At 37.8% G+C, this 24,707-nt stretch overlaps 1 protein-coding gene across 1 annotated transcript in view; it reads left to right on the plus strand.

Annotated features, from left to right (window-relative positions):
• Positions 1–24,707, plus strand: part of aff2 (AF4/FMR2 family, member 2) — a 229,136-nt gene that overhangs the window by 154,134 nt on the left and 50,295 nt on the right. Inside the window, exons 5-9 of the mRNA XM_079631376.1 lie at positions 2,305–2,391; positions 4,908–4,941; positions 5,156–5,207; positions 19,822–19,873; positions 23,603–23,640. Of these exons, the coding sequence (XP_079487502.1) occupies positions 2,305–2,391; positions 4,908–4,941; positions 5,156–5,207; positions 19,822–19,873; positions 23,603–23,640 (263 nt within the window). The remainder of the gene's footprint in view (positions 1–2,304; positions 2,392–4,907; positions 4,942–5,155; positions 5,208–19,821; positions 19,874–23,602; positions 23,641–24,707) is intronic.

The following is a 24,707-nucleotide window of genomic DNA, read 5'->3' on the forward strand; positions in this document are numbered from 1 at the left end:
AACCAATCTGAGCCCATGCCTGTTTCTGAGGGAGTGGTTTCATAGAATCAGGAAGTCAACCGGTCGTTCAAATGACAGAGGAGAAAGCGGCTTACAATAAAGGTCAAATTTATGAAAAATAAGGCTAAAAAAAAAAAAAAAAAAAAACGAAGACATGTTATATTGCACCCCATAAATACAATCATGCAAAGAAAAAAAGCAGTAAACCACCCCTTTAAAGTCTCTTATGCTCACCAAGGCTGCGTTTATTCAATCAAAAATACTAAATATTTAAAATATATATTATTACAATTTAAAATATTTGTTTAAATATATTTCAAATATATATATAATTCAAAGCTGAATTTCCAGCATCATTACTCCAGTCTTCAGTGTCACACGATCCTGCGTATTTCGATTCTATTTCAGGATTGTTTGATGAATAGAAAGTTCAAAAGAACAGTATTTTCGAATTTTTTTATTGCAACAGTGTAAAAGTTTTTACTTTGAATTTTTTTAAACAATTGAATGCATCCATGCTAAATAAAAGTAGTATTTCCTTAAAATAAATACATAGTTAAAAAACCTTGTGGACAAGACTAGCTATGTCCGCATGCAGTTGCACAAACCCCTGTTCTTCTGAAAGACAGTACAAAGGCCCATCAGCCCATTTATCTCCTGTTCTCAAAGAGATGAAGTGATTCTCCATGGAGAAAAAGTCGAAGCCATCAACACGTATCTCAAAGAGCAAAAACTCCTGATCCAGACTCATGCACACATAACTTAAGGGTCATAAAACATCTTGAACAGATTTGCAGCTGTAGTTGTGTGCAGCTGGATTTTAGAGTGGCTGTGAATATCTAAATGACAAATGTTCTGCATCAATGATGATAAACTGGATTAAAATCAGTTTTTTTTTATTTTAGTGATTTATTGTCAGACTTTATACAGTGGATCCTGAGCAGATCATGAATGTTGGTGCAGCGTGTCACTGTGATGAGAGCATGCACACACACTTCAACCACTTAACACACAGTGACACATGTACTGAGATGTTCCGGCTGTGCATAGAGTTGAAGTTTATGAATGTCTTTGCATTGGATACAATGTAACAATGCATTAATGCTGCAGACGCTTTTCTCAGAACGAATTTCCCTTTTCTGAGCCATAATAACTTTACATCAACTGGTGATTTTTAGTACCTGTATGAAGTCAGTTCATAACACTGTTGTCTTCGTTTTGAACAGTGGTATATCTAATATTTTATTATTTGAAAACAAACACGTCTTTTTGTGAAATCTTTTGTTTGAAAGTGCACCTCCTTTGAAATAAATGTTACTTGGATATCTTGCTATGTGATGCTAATACATTCATACATCTTAAGTATTTGCTTGTGTAAGTATTTAAATACTCTTGGGGCCTTTGTGATATTTCAAGTAAAGACACAATTATCATAAAGAGGAAGGGAAAAACAGAAAAGCATCATTCGTGTTTAGTATGTAAATCAAATGTAGCACTTTTCTAATATTTCTAAGAACACTGAAGGTTGTCTGAACGAAATGTTTCCCATGTGAACAGAGATATATGTGTAGGATGTATAGCTGAGCTGTCCAAGAAGCATACGAGGTAAACAGTCTCTGATCCGGCCTTCTCGTGTTTGGATAACCTTGTTTGGCTCCAGGAGCAACGCTCCGTTGCTTTTAATAAATTTCATTTGCAACTCAAAGCTTCCACCGGCATGCCTCGCCCCCACTGAAGCTCGGAGAAATGAACGGATTTTTGTGTGCATTTTTCTGGAATGTAATAACACAGGTTTTCTTGGGAGAGAGTGTGCCATACTTGCCCTGGAGATTTCACGGTATTCCTGCGTGTGATGTCATTAGGCAAGATGGTAGTTTTCTTGGAACAGGGTTTAATAAATAAGCTCTCTTCGGAGGGATCTATCTATCTATCTATCTATCTATCTATCTATCTATCTATCTATCTATCTATCTATCTATCTATCTATCTATCTATCTATCTATCTATCTATCTATCTATCTATCTATCTATCTATCTATCTATCTATCTATCTATCTATCTATCTATCTATCTATCTATCTATCTATCTATCTACTATCTATCTATCTATCTATCTATCTATCTATCTATCTATCTATCTATCTATCTATCTATCTATCTATCTATCTATCTATCTATCTATCTATCTATCTATCTATCTATCTATCTATCTATCTATCTATCTATCTATCTATCTATCCATCTGTCTGTCTGTCTGGTTATCAAATGAATAACTAATATTGTGTTATTGTTGTTCTAATGTAGGAGATGACCCACTCCTGGCCTCCACCTCTCACTGCCATCCACACACCAGGCAAAGCTGAACAGACCAAGTTTCCCATCCCTTCAAAGGTGGGTGATCTCTCTCTCTCTCTCTCTCTCTTTCTTCTCTCTCTCTCTCTCTCTCTCCTCTCTCTCTCTCTCTCTCTCTCTCTCTCTCTCTCTCTCTCCTCTCTCTCTCTCTCTCTCCTCTCTCTTCTCTCTCTCTCTCTCTCTCTCTCTCTCCTCTCCTCTCTCCTCTCTCTACTCTCTCTCTCTCTCTCTCTCTCTCTCTCTCTCTCTCTCTGTGCACTTTGAACTTTTTTTATATAAATGGACCTCATCGTCAACATTGCAGAGTATCATGACATAAAATTATATTGCTAATGATAGGTTTTTAAAAGGCAAGCCGGTGATTGTGGCGAGCAGGTCGAGGGCCGTGGGAGGACAGCACGAGGCCGGTGGCGTGATTACTGGTCTCGTATCTCCAGATACGCACGGGTCTCGTATCTCTCACGGAGGAGCGGAAGCATAAAAAAGGAGCAACGACAGCGGAGAGGGAGAGAGGAACAGGCCTGGCCTCGAGATACGAGACCGGTGCGTCTGCGCATGTGTCGCTCATCAGTAAACACGCCACCGGCCTCGTGCCGTCCTCGTTCTGCTCGCCACATTGATATTCTTCAATCTGGCTCTGGCTCTGTTCAAAAACAGTGAGCTGTCCACTGCCTCATTAGCCCTAGCTCATTGGAACGCTCTAAATAAGCAGCAACTTCCACGCCATCGAAGACTCGCACTTATGTCGTATTTTTGGTACAATTGGATGTTAGCATGTTGCTAAGCTAACAATGCAATACACTAACAAGCATAAAAATACAGGCACACACAAACATAGTGTAAATAGTTGGGATGTCCTCAAAGCTGATTAACTTATGTGGAAAGGCGCGGATAATGGCTTATAAACAAATAACGAATTCTACCGAATAATGTGTTTGCTAGGTGAGCAGGGATAGCATGCTATTTTACATAAACCTCTGAAATCACTACTCTATAATAACTGAGGTGAATGAGTGTAAACTCTAGGTACGAAACGGGCGCAAAATAACTGCATTGTTTCTCTGAGAAATCAGATATTGCCAAGAGTAATATCAACTAAAATACTACATCATACACATTAATACTTGATATGTCTATTTAAATGATATAAACCTTGTACGATATGATAGGCTACTACACGATAGGCCTGTATGTTTCTCTTGCTCACTCTCCCAGAGTTATTCTTTAGCCAGTAATTTGTTCAGATTTGTATCGTAAAAGTAGTTTTAGCCATTTTCAACCACTGAATGTACCATGATCTCTAATCAGCTATTTTATATAAAGTTTGACTCCTCTAATTTGAGGTCGTGGATGATTGTCCTGACATAACTCCTTTTATTTAACATTTGGGGAATGGGAAAAGTTCCCAAGCCGGGACTTGAACATGGGTCGCTACATTTCGAAGCACAGGGCTATATGGCTCTTATAATTAGTTGTTATACAAGGAATATTTGTTAAATGAAAACTATAAAGGGAACAAAAATACATTTAAAACTGGCTTCTCGTGTAATTTTACGCACTTCCGGTTTATAGTTTATGGTTTGAGACCGTTAGCTTTATCATGAGTTTAATTTTGCTCATTTAAATACTTTAGTAACATTCTTTCCCATGGCCTCACACAATCTTTAAACTATGAGGAATTCTGATAAAATGTCCAAGTGATTGGTGTTTTCTTGTCCGACCAGACTTTGGACTGCTGTCATAAAGTCCATGTATCACTCTTCACCTGATGTCATGTGACAGGCGTCCTGAGATGTTGGAAGGATTTGCGATGTCATTAGCATGATGTCAGAATGTATTTACCTCTCAGCTGCCTTGGCTTAAGCAAAGCGTGACCCATGTTGCTTCTAATGTAACTTTGAGAACAAAAACTCTATTTAGCCAGTTATTCTTCTGTCCATGTGTATTACAGAAAAGGTTAAACCATTTCATCACACATCACAGTATCTTTACCTGTGAGAATAATCCCGCAGAGTTTGAGAATGATATTCCAAATTGAAATATCAGGCCTGTTTAAACTCTGGACTTTACACTCAAGTTTCCTTCAAATCCCATGATGCTCTTTTCTCTTTGCAATGGCGTCCGCTGTTTGTCTCTTAATAGGACATGGTCTGAATCTCATAAGTGGGCCTGGATGACACTGCTAATAATACGCTGACTCTATAAATCCTGATGTAATGTGCCATCAGCGGGAGCAGACGTCTCTCCACCGCACCGCTCAAGTGTGATTTGTGTGCCTGCTCTAATTGTATTAGTGTAAAATCAATTAAAGCTATCAGCAGAACTATTTCCCATCTGTGGCTGCTCCATGTGAGTTAATGCACAGAATGTAGCACTGATTTTTTTTTTTTTCAGTCAGATGTTATCATGCTTGATTTTATTATTAATTTTATTTATTTATTTTAAATATTTTTTTACAAATTTTTTTTATTTTATTTTTTTACTTTATTTATTTATTTATTTATTTGTATTCATTTTTGTCTTTCACTACATCTGTCTTTCTCTTTCTATTGCAGGATTCCCAGCACGTGACCTCAGGATTCAATGGAAGTAAGGAACATCTTGTTTCTACACGTCAAGCTAATGCTAAATTCATTGCCATGTATTACTGAAAAAAAAAAAAAAAAAAGCGCCATACACTTCATATTTCCAATGACATGGAATGCTGTGTTATTGACATGTTGCTTCATGTGCCATATTCCTGGTATTTTGACATATGCACTTTATCTGATCTCTAATATTTCCGTGAAATTCTTTTTCGCAGAACGCTGCAATGTTCCTAACAAGCCGGCAACCAAGCCAATACCACAGAAGTCGTGAGTATTCATTTAATGAATTATTTGAGGGAGTCTCTCTGGGTGGACTATGTTCATAGTCTTTGCTTTGTTCCCCTGTAAAATAATTTCCCAGTGAAACACTGGAGGGGAAACGGCGGCCTTCACAAACAAACACTTCACTTTAACCCTTTCCTAGACTTTCTCAGACATATTTAATGACACCTTATTCAATGTCTGTGATATGGCATCGACTGAAGAGGATACAAATGATTTAATACTTAACTTAAGTCAACATTTTTGTCATGTCATTTTTGCCTCATTTTGTTCAGGCATCGTAAGTGGAACATTATACATTGCAATATTTGTGTTCAGAGAAAAACAAATCTGGTGTTCATGCTGTACAATTGTACCAATTAAAGGAACTTGGATGATCAGATATTGTTTTTAGAATTGTAATATTAACCCACATTGTTAATACAGTGATTATTTTAAAAATATAGTTTCCTGTTCTGCAAGGTATATTCAGAACTATAAAATCCTAAAAACAAAATAAAATTACTTGAGAAAGAAAAATGGCATGAGATATGAAGACCAAGAACATACTAAAATATATATAATCCATGTAAGTTACGATTTTCTCACTAATTAGCGTAAATCTAACAAAAGGTGTGTAGGGCTTTTGTGAGGTTTGCGCTTCGTTTGCATCTGCAGAAAGTTTATGGCAATAGGCATATTTATGACACCGAATGTCCGAGTTCTTTACGCTTGTGTATTAGACTTCCAGTTGCAATTTCACTATTTTCTCATCTTCTACCATTCACTGTAAAAAACTTCTAACCTCCCCAACTCAAAATGTTCTAGTGACTGGTCACATCTAAATTTTTCAATTGGCCCAAGTGAAATTCTGCTAATTTAATTTGTTCAATTTGCAGAATTTCACTTGGGCCAATTGAAAAATGTAGATGTGACGAGTCACTAAAAAAAAAAACATTGAATTGGGGAGGTTAGAAATTTTTTGTGTTATATTTAGTGTTTCAACATAACAGCCAAAATCATCAGGTACGTCAGAGAGTGAGCTGTAGTTTTGTGACAGACATAACCTTTGAAAGTGGTAGGCATATACAGTTAAATAATTGTTATTATGAAAGTTAACTGTTTTTTTCTGCATTTTTACTTTATCAATAAGAGAAAAAAAGTGGATGGAAACTTGGCAATTGGTGCTAGAAAGCATGGTTTACAGATTTGTTTTTACTATATTTTATTTTACGACTGAAAGCCATTTTTGCTTTGTGCTAAGACACAGATTGGGTTTAATACCATGAGTGATTCACTTGATACTAATCATAGATAAAAAAAATATAAAAAAAATAAAGCAAAAAAATTCTATGAATATCAAAAAAAGTACTAAGCCTTAGTGGTGCCAACATGTGTAAGAATCTGTTCAAAAGCAGATTTCTAAACAGATATGACAAAGTCAAACAAATGAAAGTGTGTGTGTGTTGGTTTGGAGAGGCAGCGATGGGGTGATACTGCAAACAATAGCTGGAGGAATGCAGCATTGTTTACTCGTGGAAGCCACTTAAAGGCTGCAGTTATCTGCTGATCTGGCCCCAGTCTCTGATATGTCGTTTTCTCTTCATTCCAGAGACCCAGAGCAAGCCTTGAGCGCTGCTCTTCATGTTTACTGCATGCCGTTCGCATATCCCACTGTCTCCATACACTGCTCCATTATTCCTTTGCTTCTGCTCAAAATCACCCCGCTTGTATTCCACTCAAATATGTGCCAGATATTTGAAAGGTCTTAAATGATTTAACCAGTCCAAATGTTTAGAGATGCAGCCCTCAGGGCCAAGGACATTTCTGTCAATACTGGCTTTGTCCTCGAGAGCTGAGTGCATGAACTTAGCCTGAATGTTTGAATTGTAGTGGAGACAGAAATGAATATCAGGAAATATCGTGTTGACAGATATGTTACATGATATCAAGAAGCCTTTGCATTGTTGAATGTCAAGGGGGGACAACGGATGCGAGAACCAGTCCGTTGCCTATGCGCTATGCTTGAATTGAACACGAGCAAGAACGAGATTTCATTTTCAGTTAAGTCTAGATTTATTTCTTTGACGGGACAATGCACAGTTTAATTGGATCCACTTATGGATGCACGGTCTTGACTAGATGTAACATATTCAGTTAGTGTTGTTAACGCGCACAACCTCAGGCAGTAATATTCCTCACTCTACCACACCGATACCTCAAGACTAACATGGAGGATTCAGATGTGCCATCTTATAAACCTTTAGCACTTGAATCTCTCCCACTTGTGCCACTATCATCCATTAGGGTGGATAGTACAGAGGCTTTAATTTGAAGTTTACCGTGGTGAGAAGTCGTAAAACGGCACTTGTCCTCGGCAGATCGGCCATTTTGTAACCTCCTTGAGAGTGGCGGTGATCAGCGGTGTAATTTACTCGGAGCCTGATATTAGTCACACTCAACTGCCGCTTTTCCCACCGTCTGTGAGAGCACACCAGAGAATGTGGGCCAGTGTCAAACAAGCCAAGGATAGCCTCTACTGGTAGATTAGATATTCTCAGGGATGTTCTGCTTGAGGATATTATTATGGTGTTACATACCATTAAGTTGACTGGAATTTTGTATTTATGAATATCTATGTGTGTTTTTATTTGACCAGCACCTTCACTTAAATTGCCCTTATTAGCTATTCCAAAGGTTCCTACGTTTGTTTTGGAGGTCTCCTACAATAGGTTTACATACATCCAGGGTAAAAAAAAAATACTTAAATTGTTCCCATAATATACATTACACATCACCTCTTTTCTCAAAGACTCTGAAAATGATTAGTTCGAAGATTCAGTCTCTAAACCCCTCCTTTCCGAGAGCCTACTCTTTTCTGATTGGTCAGATTGTCCAGTCTGTTGTGATTGGTCTACTCTGCTCTGATTGGTCAGATGAGTCTGTTGTGATTGGTCTTTTCTGCTCTGATTGGTCAGATGAGTCTGTTGTGATTGATCTACTCTGCTCTGATTGGTCAGATGAGTCTGTTGTGATTGGTCTACTCTGCTCTGATTGGTCAGATGAGTTTGTTGTGATTGGTCTACTCTGCTCTGATTGGTCAGATGGCCCAGTCTGTTGCGGTTGGTCTACCACTGTCGTAAACGGAATGCCTTAAACGAAACTGATGTGACATGAACCAATCAGTGTGTGCCGTGTAGCTAACGCTGTAAATATCATCAGCTGCGTTGAGGGCCAATTAGCCTGCACCATCTAGAGTTGCATGACAAAACTAGGCATTTAACATTTTATGCCTAAAAACATGGTGATTTTTTTTTTTTACTGGCTGTTCACAGTATTTTTTCATTTATGAAGTGATAAAAATAGATTAAGTTGAGGCTTAATCTAATGATCAGATTTCTCTTCTGGAAATGTATGCAAACTAGTCATATCAAATTAGATACTGACTCAATTACACGTTTAAACATTTTATATCAGGAAACTTATGATTAACTTCATAAATCAAAACAATTATCTTACTTTACTGTCATCAATCAACTGAGAAAAGCATGGAAATATCCATTAGTTTTTTTTTTTTTACCCAATTCACCTGTAGCGTACTTTATCTAAGCCAGAAACGTTGTGTTGTGCATCCTATATGATATCTAGAGATAGGATTTTCAATCATAGCACATTATCATACAGTACACAAAGGCCTGTCTGATTACTCCATTCAACTCACACATTATACAGCATTATACAACTCAGAGAGTCATCAAACTGTAATTGATTAGGCTTAATTAGTCATCAGAAAGAAGGGCATAGGAGAGCGGTAAGTGCTCTCTTCTGATGGAAAGAGTTGTGGATGGTCTTCAGCTTTGGTTTCTAATGATGCCAAGATGCTCTCAACTCCTGCAACCTCAAAGTCAGAGGTTCATCAGACAGCCTCAGATCTGCATTAAGAGTTCAGACCGCACTGTGGCAAGCATTCTCACAGAAGAGGACGAACTCCATGCAAACCCTTCTATATAAGAGAAAATCACAATGCACCACCGTTCAGAAGTTTGGGGTCAGTACGATTTTCTTAGATACAGAAAAAAAAAAAAAACTTTAATTAGGCAAGGATGCATTAAATTGACCAAAAGTGAATCTAAAAACATTGATAATAATACTTCATACTTCATACTACTAAATGCTGTTCTTTTGAACTTTCTTCAAAAAAATTGTATCACCGTTTTGCATCCCAGAAATAAAAAAAATAGAAAACAACTATTTTGAATTGTAATAATATGTCACGTTATTACTGATTTTACTGTATTTTTGATCAAATAAATGCAGCCTTGGTGAGCATAAGATACTTTGACATAAGAAAAACAATATAATATAATATAATATAATATAATATAATGTCATGTAATGTAATAAAATATATAATATAATATAATATAATTTATTTCAGATTTTCATATTTGTGTTTTTCATTAAAACATCTGATACAGTCGAAATTAAAATGAAACCCAATAAGAACCCAGCTGAGCGAATTGGGAATTTATAATTAATACACTCAATCTAACTAATTTTGAGCAATGCATTGTTCCTCTGGGATAGCCACACATACATTATTATTGATGATGTGACATATTTAACAGGTTTGAAAACAAATCACCATAGGCCTACATCCTTTCTTTTCTTTTCTCTCTCCATATAAAACACTCCTGATGTCTTCATGTCCAAGCATACATTTGAATTCACGGCATGCAAGGACTTTCTTTTATCCCTTTTAGACAGCACTTCTGAAAGACTATGACATTCCCTCAGCGGTGAAGATAAACACAGACAACAGAATCCCTGCTCTTGAGGAGAGGAGAGAGGGAACCCAGACGCGAGGTGGGGGGAGGTGCTTTTTCATCACAAACATTAACATAGACTCTTGATGTGACACTCCAGTCAGCTCTGAATCTGAGTCGGAAGTGGCTGCGAGCCAAGGTAAATAAGCCTCTGGACAGAGCGAGACAGTGTGAGGATGAATGGGGCAGGCTGGAGGTAGAAACAGCCCTGTGCAGCACTCGTCCATCAGGGGCTCCTTAATCAAAGTTTTCCTAGGGTGGAGGACAGGAGGAGAGGGGTGTTGCCTTTGCACTTCCCACTGCTATGTGTTCTTTTCCACTCCCAAGAGTTTTTTGTGTGTGTGTGTGTGTGCCTGTTCAATCTCAGTGTGTTTCATTCCTACAGTGGAGACTGTTTCTTCGGCAGCCAAGACGGCACTAATTCTTTGAATTAATTCTGAGTTGTGTGTGTAGTGCTATTTTTTTATTATTTGCATGCACTACTTTTACTTTGGGAGCAGATTTATTTTTTTTTTTTTTACAGAACTATGGACAATTGCACTTATTTTTTATTTTTATTTTATTTAAAACTCAACAACATAATTTTTTTTTTTAATCATTCATTCATTCATGGGGAAAACTATGGAATATTTGTATTTATTTGTTTGTTTGTTTACGTACTGGGGGCTATGAAAACTTTTTTGTGTTTGTTTGTTTACTTGATTACATACTGGAGGCTATGGACACTTTTGTTTGTTTGTTTGTTTGTTTGTTTGTTTGTTTATTTTTGAAGAAGACTATGGACACTAATTTATTTATTTAAAATAATTTAACATCATTATCGTTTATATATTTATATATATATATATATATATATATATATATATATATATATATATATATATATATATATATATATATATATTTTTTTTTTTTTTTTTTTACTTATTTACTTGCTTAATTGTTTACTGGGGACTATGGAATTGATTTATTTATATATATATATATTTACTGGTGGCTATGGACAATATTTATTTGTTTGTTTGTTAGTGTGTGAAGAAAACTGTAAAATTGATTTTTTATTTTTTTATTTTAAACTTTAACATTTATATATTTATTCATTCATTTATTCATTCACAGGGGGGGGGAAACTCTAAATTTGTTGTACTTGGTAAAAAGAGTCAGGGGTGTAGGTTTTTAGCCAATCAAAAACACTCTTGATCATTGTGTATGTTAGGTTTGCTGACATCGTGTCGACTGACAATGCTCTTAAACATAAACAGCCTTTACAAAACGTGCTATGTCAGGACACTGATAGTATCTGTGGTAAAACCATGCTACTACCAGATATTTACTATGGTACTGAATACCTATTATTTCATAGCATGGTATTTGCATAGTGCTCTTAGGTACTTTACCGAATACAATGGTACTGTTGGTCTTATAAACCGTGATATTATTAGGGTCCCTTTGTAAACAATGGTATTACCATAGTACTTTTTGCGAGTGAGAGCTGGCGTGGATGTATTTGGCAGTTGGGTAACAGTAGCAGCGTTGGGGACCTTCTCTCTTGAGTTGCTTTCGAGACGTGCATAGTGTTGACAGAACTGGAGCGCTGCTGAGTCTCAGGGCAATGCCGGCATGCTCTCGTCTTCCCAGGAGAAAAACACTGTGTTTATTTACTGCCATGCAAGTCCAAGTGCATTTTCATGTTCTTGCCTTTGATTGAAACGGTGACTCGAAGGCCGCTGTGGATTCTTTTATAAGACCAGGATTCATTTCCTAATGGGCCACAGTAACAGCTTTACCAGAAGCGGGGTTTCTCAGGGACCCTCAGGAAGTGATGGAAACGTTCTCCTATCAGGCTTCGGAAGGAACCGCAAATATGCTGGTTCACATGTGAATGTCAGGAAAAAAATCCCACTTTTTGTGCTTCACATTAACAGTTTCGCACTTTAAACAAGGTGCCGCGCCGTAAAGCTAACGGATAGGGGTCATTGTTTGTGTAAGGGGAGAGCTTTTGTTTATTGTTCTATTAAGAGCTATACTGCCCTCAAACTCAATATAAAATCCTGTCATAAACTTACATTTATTGCCCTCTGTTAGCAATATTCATACATATATACTCATAGCTTTGCTAGATCAGAACCCTGTTCCCTGTTCACCTCTGAATATTAATTCCAGCGCGTCAATGTTGACATAGAGTACAAGGGTGACAGTCGCCCACCCTGTCATTACCCACACACACACACGGTTCCTCTCGAGAGTGCTTCCCCTCCTCCCCCTACATCTGGTCGCCTGGCAGCTCGCTGGAGAAAAGGCTTCTATTGTGGAGCTGTCAAAGCGCTAAGCTAAGTGGGCTAAGGGAAAGCTCTCCTTAACAAAGGAGCCTGTCACCATCAAATAACAACAAGAAGAGGGAACCCAGAGGGACACTCTTAAATGGCAATTTGGCACCTACGGTGGTCGCTATAAAAAATAACCAGAGCCATGTCTAATAATAGTATTATGCGGAGGGAGGGGTGTGGAAAAACGAAGGGAGTGAGGGGTTGTTACAGAGGTGTGTGTCAAAGTCTGGACCAGAAGAACTGGATCAGTACACCGTCTTTAGGTGACAAGCTGTCCTGATGAATGATGTCAGGGTGTCAAGAAGAAGGTCAGGGCACGGATTTGTCACTGTACTAGTCAAAGGTGTAGGTACACTTCTGCCTGTTTTTGGATGCCATGCTCACAGGCTGTTCTCTGATCTACTAGAAAATGACGTTGCGTGCAAGTTCCTAGGCTGCTAAGATGAGCATTTTTGAGGAAGAACTTGTTGCTGGATTTGCGAAAGAGTCCTGGCAATGAATCTTCGAACTTCGAGTTTTCTTTCAGAAGTTATCCCTGAGCACACCTGTATATTTAATTTGAGTTATATCAGAAATACTCACATTTACCCATTCCTAAGTGGCACATCCCTAACTGTGTTCGGTCGCTTTACATTTTACTGATTGTCAGTCAGGCCAATTCCTGACTGTGAGACCAATTAACAAATGTTTTAATTTCCTTTACAATGTAGCACATTTATTTATTCATACTAGGTGTCATACACTTGCTGACTTCGAAAATGGTTTGAAAACTGGACATCATTCTGTACACTAAACAGGTAGATTATACACTACCAGATTTTATTTAAGTCATTCCAAACACAAATTCATGTAGAAACATGTACCTTGTTGCTAGGAGAAACACTGTGTTCTAAAATCAGCTCAAAATATCAAACATGGTTGATACCCCTGGTACCCTTGGAAAGGATTACTTTCAGCAACTACTGTCTCCTTGGCTTAGACTGCAAATTGTGACAAAGATGTGGGGAAAAGTTGTGTAGTGTATTCCGGCCTTTACAAAACAACTATGAATCTGGAGCAATCCAGACATATTGATCAAATACATTTAGATCATCAAACAGTTTGAATTAGACCAAACAAAATCATGTTTGACTTCATCTGACAAACTCTAGAAGATTTTTCATGACAAGCCTTTTAGAGAATATTGTGTAAAACAAACTTAGTTGCTTAGCATGACTTACACGAGTGAACATAAACACACACAAAAACAGAAGTCTGAAGAGTAAAAGTTGGTCTGGTGGACTGATGAGTTTTCACCCCTGTTGGTCCAACCAACTGCGAGGCTAAGGAGATGCATTATACATTATGCTTGTCTGTTTTCCCCCGTCAACCATGAAAGAAGCAGTATTCTGATGTGTGAATTGATCAACTATTGACAGCTCAATAAAGCACAAGCAGCATGGCCATTACTGCCCACACTAAGATCAGGGTTGTCCAATCCTGCTTCTGGAGGGCCAATGTCCTGCAGAGTTTCGCTCCCAACTCATGACATATAGATGCATGGTCAGGACCCCTTGGTGTCACTTTTTAATGCACAGGGTACCCCTGTAGGGTGATTTTTCGACTGGGTACTCCATCCATTCTCCATTCTGTTTTTTTTTTTGGCTTATGCATCAGAGTAAGACTTGTTTATTTCTTTGCATGCATTTGTAAAAGTAGAAATGATACCCTAAACCAAACCACTTCTCAACAAAATAAAAGGCAACAGAGTGAAGGACAGAGTGAAGCTTAAGGTTTTAATTGCTGAAAATGATCCTACTCCATAAACACACACAGTCATATCTCATTAAAAAAATACACCCGACTCTTTAGCATCACACAATCGGTCACAAGAAACACACAAGAACAAATGGGATTTCACTATCAAATCTGACATAACACTTCTTCCGGTGGCAATTTTTGAATGTGTGTACAGAATTTGATCTTCACAGCAGATAGAGACGATGGTCACTTTTGGGTCTGTTCCTCACACAAATCAACCGTTTGGACCCGGAACACTTAGGATAATTGTACTTTTTGAATTAATTATGACTATAATTGTATCTGCCTGTTATATCATGTGTTTTATATTGTTTAAATGTTACGAACCCTCGTGACATAAAGTCAACAAAGGGTAACATTGAGGTTGTGATCAAAAGGGCATTGTGATTAGGGGTGGCAAGAGACAAAACGTTACGAATAAATGTGAAAGAAAGATAATTTATTATACAGAAATGAAACAATTATCCAAAACGATGATTAATAGCAATAATGATAATAATAATAGTGAAAATATGTAATAAAAAGTAAACAAAAACTCTACAGATCAAAAGATTTTAGATAAATAAATAACCTGAGAGGAAAAAGGGGACTTGGTTCGTGAAGCCAAAGAAATAAAAAGAACAAAACAAAACTCAATCTAACTTATTGTTAAACCTCTAATCTAACTAGTAAACAAAAGAAAAGAAAAGACAACAAATCTTCAGCGCCAGGCGCCCTAACTAAAGTACTCTAACTAACAAACAAAACATACAGGAGGTGGCATTCACATTCTTACCTGGGGTGTATATACATCGAGTTACCTACGTGTTTGTAGTATGTAAGTCACGTGACATGTAACTGTCCTCTTTCCACTTCTCAAACGCTTCTCAAAACACTTCTCAAAAGCTTCTCAAAACACTTCTCAAAAGCTTCTCAAAAGCTTCTCAAAACACTTCTCAAAAGGGAAAAACTGAACGTAAAGGGAAAGTGTCATACTAATATTCAAAAACGAGATGGCAACAGAAAAAGAATAACAGGCGAGCAAAACAACACCAAAGCAGAGCGGCAGAAAACAAGTTGCCTCGTCGCGTTCTTTCAGCGTCCCTTTAACCGCTGGCGGGAAGCTTGATTGGCTGCGGAGGAGGTGACGTCACACAATGGTAGCGAATGATAGCCCTCCAGCAGACTCGAGGTGGAGCGAACCTGAGAATGTGTCAGAGAAAGAGACCGAGGGAGAGAGAGAGACACACAGGCATGCACCACCACGCGGGGACGTAACAGTAATATATAAAATGGTTAGGTTAAGGGGTAGTGGTTGGTGTATGTCGTAATGGCAAAATTTATGGCCAATATTTAATTTAGTCATGACAATAAAATTCCTTTGCCCATAACATCTGTGTATGGCTCTAATGGAAAGCAATGGAGTACCTTGCATGTCGCAGGGTAATACAGCGAAATACAGCTAAAGGGTTACCCTTTGTGTTAAAAGTGATGCCAAGATGTCCTGACCAAGGGTCCAAAAAGCATCATGACCAAGCGTCCAGTTGGGAATGAGAACATGTTGGTTTAATTAGGATTGGAGCTAAACTCTGCACGACAGTGGCCCGTCAGGAGCAATTACTTTATTTTTCAGCAAGATGATGACCACAAACACCTCCATCTTGTCTGGATTTGGATTGCAGTGAATGTTAAAGACTTGACAGATCTACAGGTCTCAATCCCTGAAGTTATAAGGAACCGGACAGAAGAGTCAAAGCAAAGTTATCCACAACCCACTACATCTGGAATGATTCCAAAAATAGTTTGTAACTCTTTTATTTTGTCAAAACTTCGGACTTAAAACACACATTTCTTGAGCGTTACCTGCAATAACTGTAAAGGCACAAGAGGTTTAATTAAGGTACATTATTATTCTCAGGAAGATCTTTACTGCCATTGTCACCTTGTTGTTGCTCACTGGTGTCTAGACCTTAATCTTTGAAATAATTGTTAAATGCAATCTACACCGAGTTGGAATTGAATAGAACATCGCTACAAGGGTTTTGTGATCATAATTGGCATTTCTGTCAATGCACTTGAATCTCCCTGGAATTTCGCATTAGTCATCAGGTAGCTGGCAGTCGGCTATAGAGACAAGTAGCAGGTGCCTCACAATTTGCAGGTTCCCTCTGCGCAACACGCCGAATTTTAGTAATGACCAGCGAGTGTTCCACTTTCACAATTAGGGGAGCATAGCTGGCATACTGCCCAGAGCCGACCCATGAGACCCCGTCCAGAGCCCAGCAGTGATGTGGCACAGGTCTGCTACTGCAAACTACATGACCCGCTGTCTACGGACGCCCGCCCTGCCCTCCAAAACATCTGTCTGCTCTGCCCGAATATCATTGAAACTGAAAATGTTGACAAAGACATGCCAATCTGACCTTGGTTTGAAGCTTCAGGGGTTATTTTTGCCCGTTTAAATTAAAAGTTTATTTCAAATGGGGTATTTTAGTTAACCATCTTTGTTTCGAAAACCTCTGTGAGTATGAAATGTTGTGTAAATGTGGTTTGTGTTGGTTTTTAGTTTAATCCTAAACTTGGATAAACAGAGTAGAACTTTTTTGAAGCTCCAATGGTTTCTTAGTAACAAACTGGGGAAGTAGGAATATGAGAACAGATTGTTGGGGGGGCAAACATCAGAAACATAGAGAATTAAGTACTTGGCTGAAATGTACACCAGAATTCTGGAACAAATTTGGCATTTCAGGTCCTTCAAACCCATTGAAACTGTATGGTAATGAGTGGTGACACTGAGAGAAAAACACCAGCTTGTGTTTCTCTTTTCATGTGCTAACGGTTATAAAGTTTAGAGGGTGTCTCTGTATACTTGTTTTTCTTGGCCTTGGTTTTACTTTAATAACCTGCTGTTCATTTAGAATAATTCCCTAGCTTTCTGATGTTTAAACGGTCTGTGTATTTGAGTGAGAACACATTGTTGTGAATTATAACTAGTTTCTACTACAGAGCCACCACCCTCTGTGCTCTTAAAGCCTCGATATACTCACTGTGGAGTTCTTCGCTTAGGGTTAAAACGAAACTCCAAATACGTGTCCAGCGATATACTGTTAGCGAACATTCGACACCGCCCACACTGCTGATAGTGCCGTTTAGCTCAATAACAAGATAGACCATAGACTGTAAAAAATATGGACTTAGTGTCCGTGGCATCACTCGTAGGTTTCTGAAGAGCATTTTTGAAGCCTAAAGTGGGCGGAGCCGGCCGTCACCATCTTGGCTGCTGTGTGTCACTCCCGGATAACTGAAAATGGGCAAAGAGGCGGGATTATCTGAGGTGACGTGACGCCTAAAAGACAGCAGACTAACGGCTAGTAGTGACAACAGTGGCAATCCACCTGTCACTCAAGTGGCCACGCCCTATGCTAATTTTGCAGAACTTTAAGGTTTAATATAATTTAAACTGATGAGTTATTAAAAAAAAGTTGTTACTCACAGTTGTTATGAAGTGCAAATTTAGCTATATAGACCAAAACCACTTTTTGCACCATGGCTGATGGGGGTTCTACGGGATTTACTCTAACATGTTGTCTGATAACTGTCCGGCCTGGGTTTATACAGTATGGTGAACAAGAAATGACTTGGTACACCCAATGTCCAAATATCTTGTGATTTTCCCATACTACTGTTACACCAGGTCAAAGGTCCTGCATGTCAACCAGAAATCACTAGATCGAAACATCATTAAAACTTAATGGAAAGTTTTTGAGTTCCCACCAACTTCATTTTGCAAAGAAAGAAAAATATATATATTTTCCTTGTGGTGTTCTCTTATTCCTAGAATTACACCACAATGAAATCAAGGGATTTTGGTGTTAACCATAAACCACCAGACCTAAACATCATTGAAACGTATTGGAATGTTCTGGATTTCACTAGAAGCTTCTTTTTTTTCCCACATGTGGTGTTCACGTATTCCTAAAGTTACCAGGGTGAAGTCAAACATGAGAAATCCAGTGGATTTCATAAATACATCTCATTTTTTAATAAGTTAATTTATTTATTTCTTCAGAGATTGAGCTCCAGATGGCTAAAAGGAAAATCTAAACTAATAAAATCTTATGCCTTGTCCAACACATCCTTGTATTTATGGATGAATACTATAATATATATATATATATATATATATATATATATATATATATATATATATATACATATGGCTTGTTTGCGTCGTAACTTCTGTGTTGAGTGAAACAGATGTGCTAAACAGGAGGCTCTACGGCTTCTCACTATATCAATCAGTCGGATTCATGGAAAACCTCTCTTTCTCTTTATTTGTTCTGCTTTTCTTTGTTCATGTTTATTCTCTGATCCGAGATCAAAGTTTTTCTGTGCTTTATATCCACAGAAGAGATAATGTAGCACACTATCTGATACAGAGACGTGTGCATGAACTCTACCTGCGAGTCTTCTGTTAGCAGAAACGGTACTGGGAGAAGCTGTGCTCTTTCAGCACCTGGTTTCCAAGGTCTTTCTCAGCATCTGGTAGATATTATGAGGGTAATGACTGGTAGTTTTGTTCAAAGTCCTTCTCAATCTACAGTCCTGCACGACAGCTTAGGTCATAGAAAACTAAACCATGAACACATTGTGTTCTTATAAAGGGCTTTTATTGTTTTAGGTTTAGAGGAACATTCGTCTGTTTGTCTTTATTTCATGGCTGTGGTGTGTTCTGCTGGCAATAAAACTTTAAAAGAGTGTCGACAAAGACATGTGGGTCAGCGGCCACTCTAGATGATGTCATTGCTCTATCTATCTATCTATCTATCTATCTATCTATCTATCTATCTATCTATCTATCTATCTATCTATCTATCTATCTATATGTCTGCTCTGTCTGCCTATCTATCTATCTATCTATCTGTCCGTCCGTCCGTCCGTCCGTCCGTCCGTCCGTCCGTCCGTCCGTCCGTCCGTCCGTCCGTCCATCCATCCGTATGTCTGTCTGTTTGTTTATCTATCTATCTATCTATCTATCTATCTATCTATCTATCTATCTATCTATCTATCTATCTATCTATCTATCTATCTGTCTGTCTGTCTGTCTGTCTGTCTGTCTGTCTGTCTGTCTGTCTGTCTATCTATCTATCTATCTATCTATCTATCTATCTATCTATCTATCTATCTATCTATCTATCTATCTATCTATCTATCTATCTATCTATCTATCTATCTATCTATCTATCTATCTATCTGTCTGTCTGTCTGTCTGTCTGTCTGTCTGTCTGTCTGTCTGTCTATCTATCTATCTATCTATCTATGTCTGCCTGTCTGCCTGTCTGTCTATCCATCCATCTATCCGTCCGTCCGTCCGTATGTCTGTCTGTCTGTCTGTCTGTCTGTCTGTCTGTCTGTCTGTCTGTATGTCTGTCTGTCTGTCTGTATGTCTGTCTGTCTGTCTGTCTGTCTATCTATCTATCTATCTATCTATCTATCTATCTATCTATCTATCTATCTATCTATCTGTCTGTCTGTCTGTCTGTCTGTCTGTCTGTCTGTCTGTCTGTCTGTCTGTCTGTCTGTCTGTCTGTCTGTCTGTCTTACTTTATAAACAATTCAGTTAATTTTCAGGAAATATATTCATACTCCATCGGTGTCATTAAAACCTTTAAAAACTTATTTTTGCAGAATGCTTGAGGATGACCTGAAAATCAGCAGTGATGAAGAGGACAATGAACAGGTAAATACGAGTCAGATATATGCAACAATGGACAGTCTAAACTACTCGAAATATAATACAATTTCATGACATATTATTTGTGCTTGATTGACAGTCTCACATAAGCAAACGCTGGGTTATCACAATATAACGAGCTTTCTTTATATATCATTAGAGTGGAAGCAATTTTGTGGTCACGTGTGATATACATGTCTTGTCTATATACAAACGTGAATATGAATGCAACCATTGCAAATAATGACAGTCAACCCTTACACAGGTCATTTGAAAAATGTATTCCTTTACGTCTGCCTGAATTGCCAGAATCAGAAAGTATCAAGCATTATACCTGCTAGGGTCGAATGTATCATACATAATTTAAAAGAAGCCGGTTCTGTTTTCTCATAGGTATATACTGTGATGTACACTGTATACATATAGATAGGCAATTTTCTTAGAGACATGTGTCCAGCACGTGTGTCCAGCATGACATGAACTGCAGTGGAGGATAGCAAACACTTTGCCCTGCAACAACACAGTCCAGTGGTTTTTGGGCATTTTACCACATTAACTACACCATCTTTAAAGGAATAATCAAGTTTAAATAGCTCAAAAATGACAACGATCTTCTACTTGAAAACGAGATGATGCATCTCAAGGGGTTTATCCTAATAAAAAATAAATGTGAAAAAAAAGTCACAATATTTAAACAACTCAATAATAGTAATTGAACTCTCAACCTTCAAATTGAAATGGATAGTAAAAGGATATCCGAAAAACTGTTTTTGGTGTTTTGTTTTGCTTTGTTTTTGTAATGGCACAATTTGTTAGAGATCTAGATAATGGGGACTGAGGTGTTTGGGTCTAACAAGTGGAGCAACTTTTCATTTAACATATAAAATCCTGGATAATCAAATGGACCCTGTTTTTTCTCCCAAATTAACTAAACCCTGGAACAAAATACACACCACAGCTCAAAATACCACTGGCAGCAACTGCTGTACACATAACAATATTTTAAGGACTATTAAACAGTTTAATTAAATAATATTTGACCTTAAAAACTGACCTGTTTTCACCTAAATTGAAATAAAAATGTGAATCGAGGCCTGCGAGTGGCTCAAGTAACCCACTAGAATGGTTTTATATTGAGATTTATAACAATATAACAGTGCTTTATATCATTCAGAGTTTTTGTTTTGTTTTTCTAGTTTGATTCTGTGCTTTGTGTTTTGTTTTTGTGTTTTTTTTATTCGGTTATGTTTTGTTTGTTTGTTTGTTTGTTTTGTTTGTTTTGTGTTTTGTGTTTTGTGTTTTGTGTTTTGTGCTTTGTTTTTTTGTTTTTTTGTCTTTGTTTTGTTTGGTTTGGTTTTGTGCTTTGTTTTTTTTTTTGTTTTTTTTGTGTTGCTTTGTTTGTTTGTTTGTTTGTTTGTTTGTTTGTTTGTTTGTTTGTTTGGTTGGTTTTGTGTTTGTGTTTGGTTTTGTGTTTTGTTTTGTGTGTTTTTTTGGTTTTGTGCTTTTTTTTTGGGGGGGGTTTTGTTTGGTTTGTTTAGTCGTCAATTTGTTTTGTTTTTTGCTCTTTTCCATTGAGAATTGATCACATTCCAAAAACACATTGATCATGTTTGAAACGGCAGTGCCCCTGTGTTGATTTCAACAGGCGCTGTGCTTAAACCACTCCGTCACACCGGCTTTTTGAGAAAGCTAATGCGAACCGAATCACAATAGTGATTCCCACCTTCTCCCTCCCCCTAAAAATAAACCATTTCCTGTTTCTCACATACATAACCCTTAAAGCAAGTGCCCAAATACTCCTCATACTCATGATGGAGGAGACCTGACATTCATAACAGCTCACTAGTACGTATGCATGTCCCTGGCTTACATACGCACGCCATCCCCGGCAGCAACGGCCCTTAACCATGTTGCCTAGCAACATCCATCTGCGAGGAGCCTGGAATGAGCCCAAATTCCCCACTGAGAGGGAAACAGCAATAAGAGGGCCTGTGACAGATGATCTGAGTTGTTTCATCTAATACACTGTGAAGATCACTGGCTCCCTCCCTGAATGATAAATGGACTGTACACAGATCAATGGGCGCAGCATTAAACCCAAAACCTGCGTCTCTGGCTCTGCGGCTGCCCAGGTAGTGCCGTGTTCATCTGTAGTGCTGGATATCTCAATACATCCCCATTTACCTTGAGAGATTTGATTCTGAAAGTAGCGCTTAGCACTCTACGATGCCTTCACAACAGCCGAAGGAGTCGCCGTGACAAACGTACAGCTCAGACCTCATAAACAGCTCACTGGCGTAGAGGAACATGTGCAGATTAACTCGGGAAATTAATCTCATTGAGTGAAGAGGTTGTTTGACAGACCTCACGTAATGCAATTGTCCTCAGTCAGATTAAATCGGAATTCATAATCAAAACTTAATTTTCTTAACAGAAATGTGCTGGACATTAATTTGTCTAAACAGTTGGGCAATTTCAAGCTCAACAAGTTTAGATTCAATAACAAAACCATAATTCACTAGCAAAATACTATGGAAATAAAATGATTTTGTTTAGTTTTTTATGCTAATCTTTGTTTTTCCTTTTGTTTCCTTTTCTTTTTTGTTTTGTGTTTTGTCTTTTGTTTTTGTTTCTTTTTAATTTTAATTTTTTATTTTTGCTTTGTATTTTGTTTCATGTTTTGTTTTGTTTCTTTTTTTGCTTCGAGTTTTGTTTTGTTTCTTGTTTTTGATTTAGTTTTTTGCTTTCTTGTTTTGTTTAATGTTTTGTTTTGTTTTGTTTTAATGTTTTTGGGCGTGGGGTAACTGAATTTGTAAACCTGTACCATGCTTACATACTATATTACCACAGTATATACAGTACAACAGTATATCTCCAAACAACTAGTAGTGCCATGGTAAATACACAAAGTAAACAGCATACTATATGCATGGTAATCATTTAGCATGGTATATATTTAAACTACCATGTACTTACTATATGATACCATCACTGAACTACGGTATTTAGTATAATACAATATGGTGAATCTCATAGAGCCTGTCAAGAACATGCCTAAATAAAGTGAAGCTTATTCGAGTTTTAAAAACGTTCCTTATTATAGTGATTAGAATCACATTGAAATTACAATTGTTCAAATTGAAAGAAAAAAGAAAAAAAAGGAAACATTTGGACATCCATTCCAATCGTCAGGTTAGTCTTTAAGGTCTAACATCTTTTAGTCTTTTAAGACGTAAGGCCTTTTTTATATATTGTGGTGAAATGTGCCTTGGATGTTTTCATTAGTTTTTATCCTCAAGCACGAGATTCGTCCACGCTTTATATGCTCTTCTATTTCATCTTATATTGGGTTGTCAGAAGTACTAATGGTTTATTGACTATTTTTGTTTTACAACTACTTTGAAAGACTATAGAGACATAAGAGCGAGCAACTTGTAAAACTAAACACAAGCGCAAACTCAAACTCAAGAAATCACAGGAATTTGGAAATGCTCTGCTTCAATAGAATCTCCATCCTTGAAAATCTCTCTCTCTCTCTCTCTCTCTCTCTCTCTCTCTCTCTCTCTCTCTCTCTCTCTCTCTCTCTCTCTCTCTCTCTCTCTCTCTCTCTCTCTCTCTCTCTCCCTCCCCCCCTCCCCCCCCCCCCCTATCCCCCCACCACCCCCCACCCCCATCTCTCTCTCTCTCTACATGGTATCGACCTTTAACCCTGATGGGCTGTTGTCTTATTCACAGGCCGCTGAGAAGCCCAAGCCCAGAAGCGCTCCTCACAAGTAAGTGACTAATCAAGTCCAATTCATTTGTTACTCTGCGCTGCTGCTGGTGTGGCTGTTGGGGAAACAACAGGTTATTTGTAGAGACGGAGCTCAGGAAGAAATCGCTTGCATAAAGCACTGTGGATGCTGATGTGTATGACATAACACCTTACGTAATCCTTACATAAATCTATCCATCCATCCATCCATATTCACATGACTTTTTTCTATTTTTATATCGATTTCAGTTTAATATAATACTTTTTTTAGTTATATACTTACTTAATACTTAAATCTGACAATATCATCACTGTACATTGTTTTATTTGCTCAGAAATATGTCACATTATGTATGTTTATTATAGTTTGAGAAGGCCGTTTCATACTGAATTTCATATAATGCGGTTTACATGCTCAATTGTTGGCTTCCAAAAGCCCAATACTGTTCATAATGTAGATCTTCTAATTATTCCCATTCCCATCTCCTTTCGGGATCACATCCGTCCACTGGCTTTACTCAAGGACGAGCTTCCCTACATTTGTATCTGCGGTGGTTGTTGGGATTGGGAACAGGAGGTGGAAATGGGCCTCATTAAGGAGACAGAGAGAAAGCATGGCCTACAGCCGTGTTCCCACAGTGGGAATCTGGGACTGGAGGTGCTGGAAGCGTTTCTGGTGCGCTGCCGTTCCCACTGTAGTGTGTGTGGGAGAGAGCCAAAGGCTCCGGGCTCCAGGTGAGGGGCTGAGGTTTGTCCCAGCTGCAGTTAGTGAGGTGAGAGCTGGGCTGAAGGAAACAAGAGGAGGGGGTTTAGCATGGTTACAGTAATTGTGCTTTAGAGCACTGAATGGATTTGTTCAGGAAGTTTTAAATGGGACTAGTGGAAGAAGCCAACACTGAAAAAAAATTACTTTTAGTATTTACTTGATAAAATCTATTATACTGTTGAACATTCAATTGAAGTAGGCTAATTAATTCAATATTACTTAATTATAGTTCAATTATTGAATTCCACATATAATTAAGTAACACCTACTTAACTAAGTTAAGTCAATTTAACTAAATAAACTTTTTACTCAAACAACAT

The sequence above is a fragment of the Phoxinus phoxinus genome (assembly GCF_949152265.1).
Source record: "Phoxinus phoxinus genome assembly, chromosome: 12".
Classification (NCBI taxonomy): Eukaryota; Metazoa; Chordata; class Actinopteri; order Cypriniformes; family Leuciscidae; genus Phoxinus; species Phoxinus phoxinus.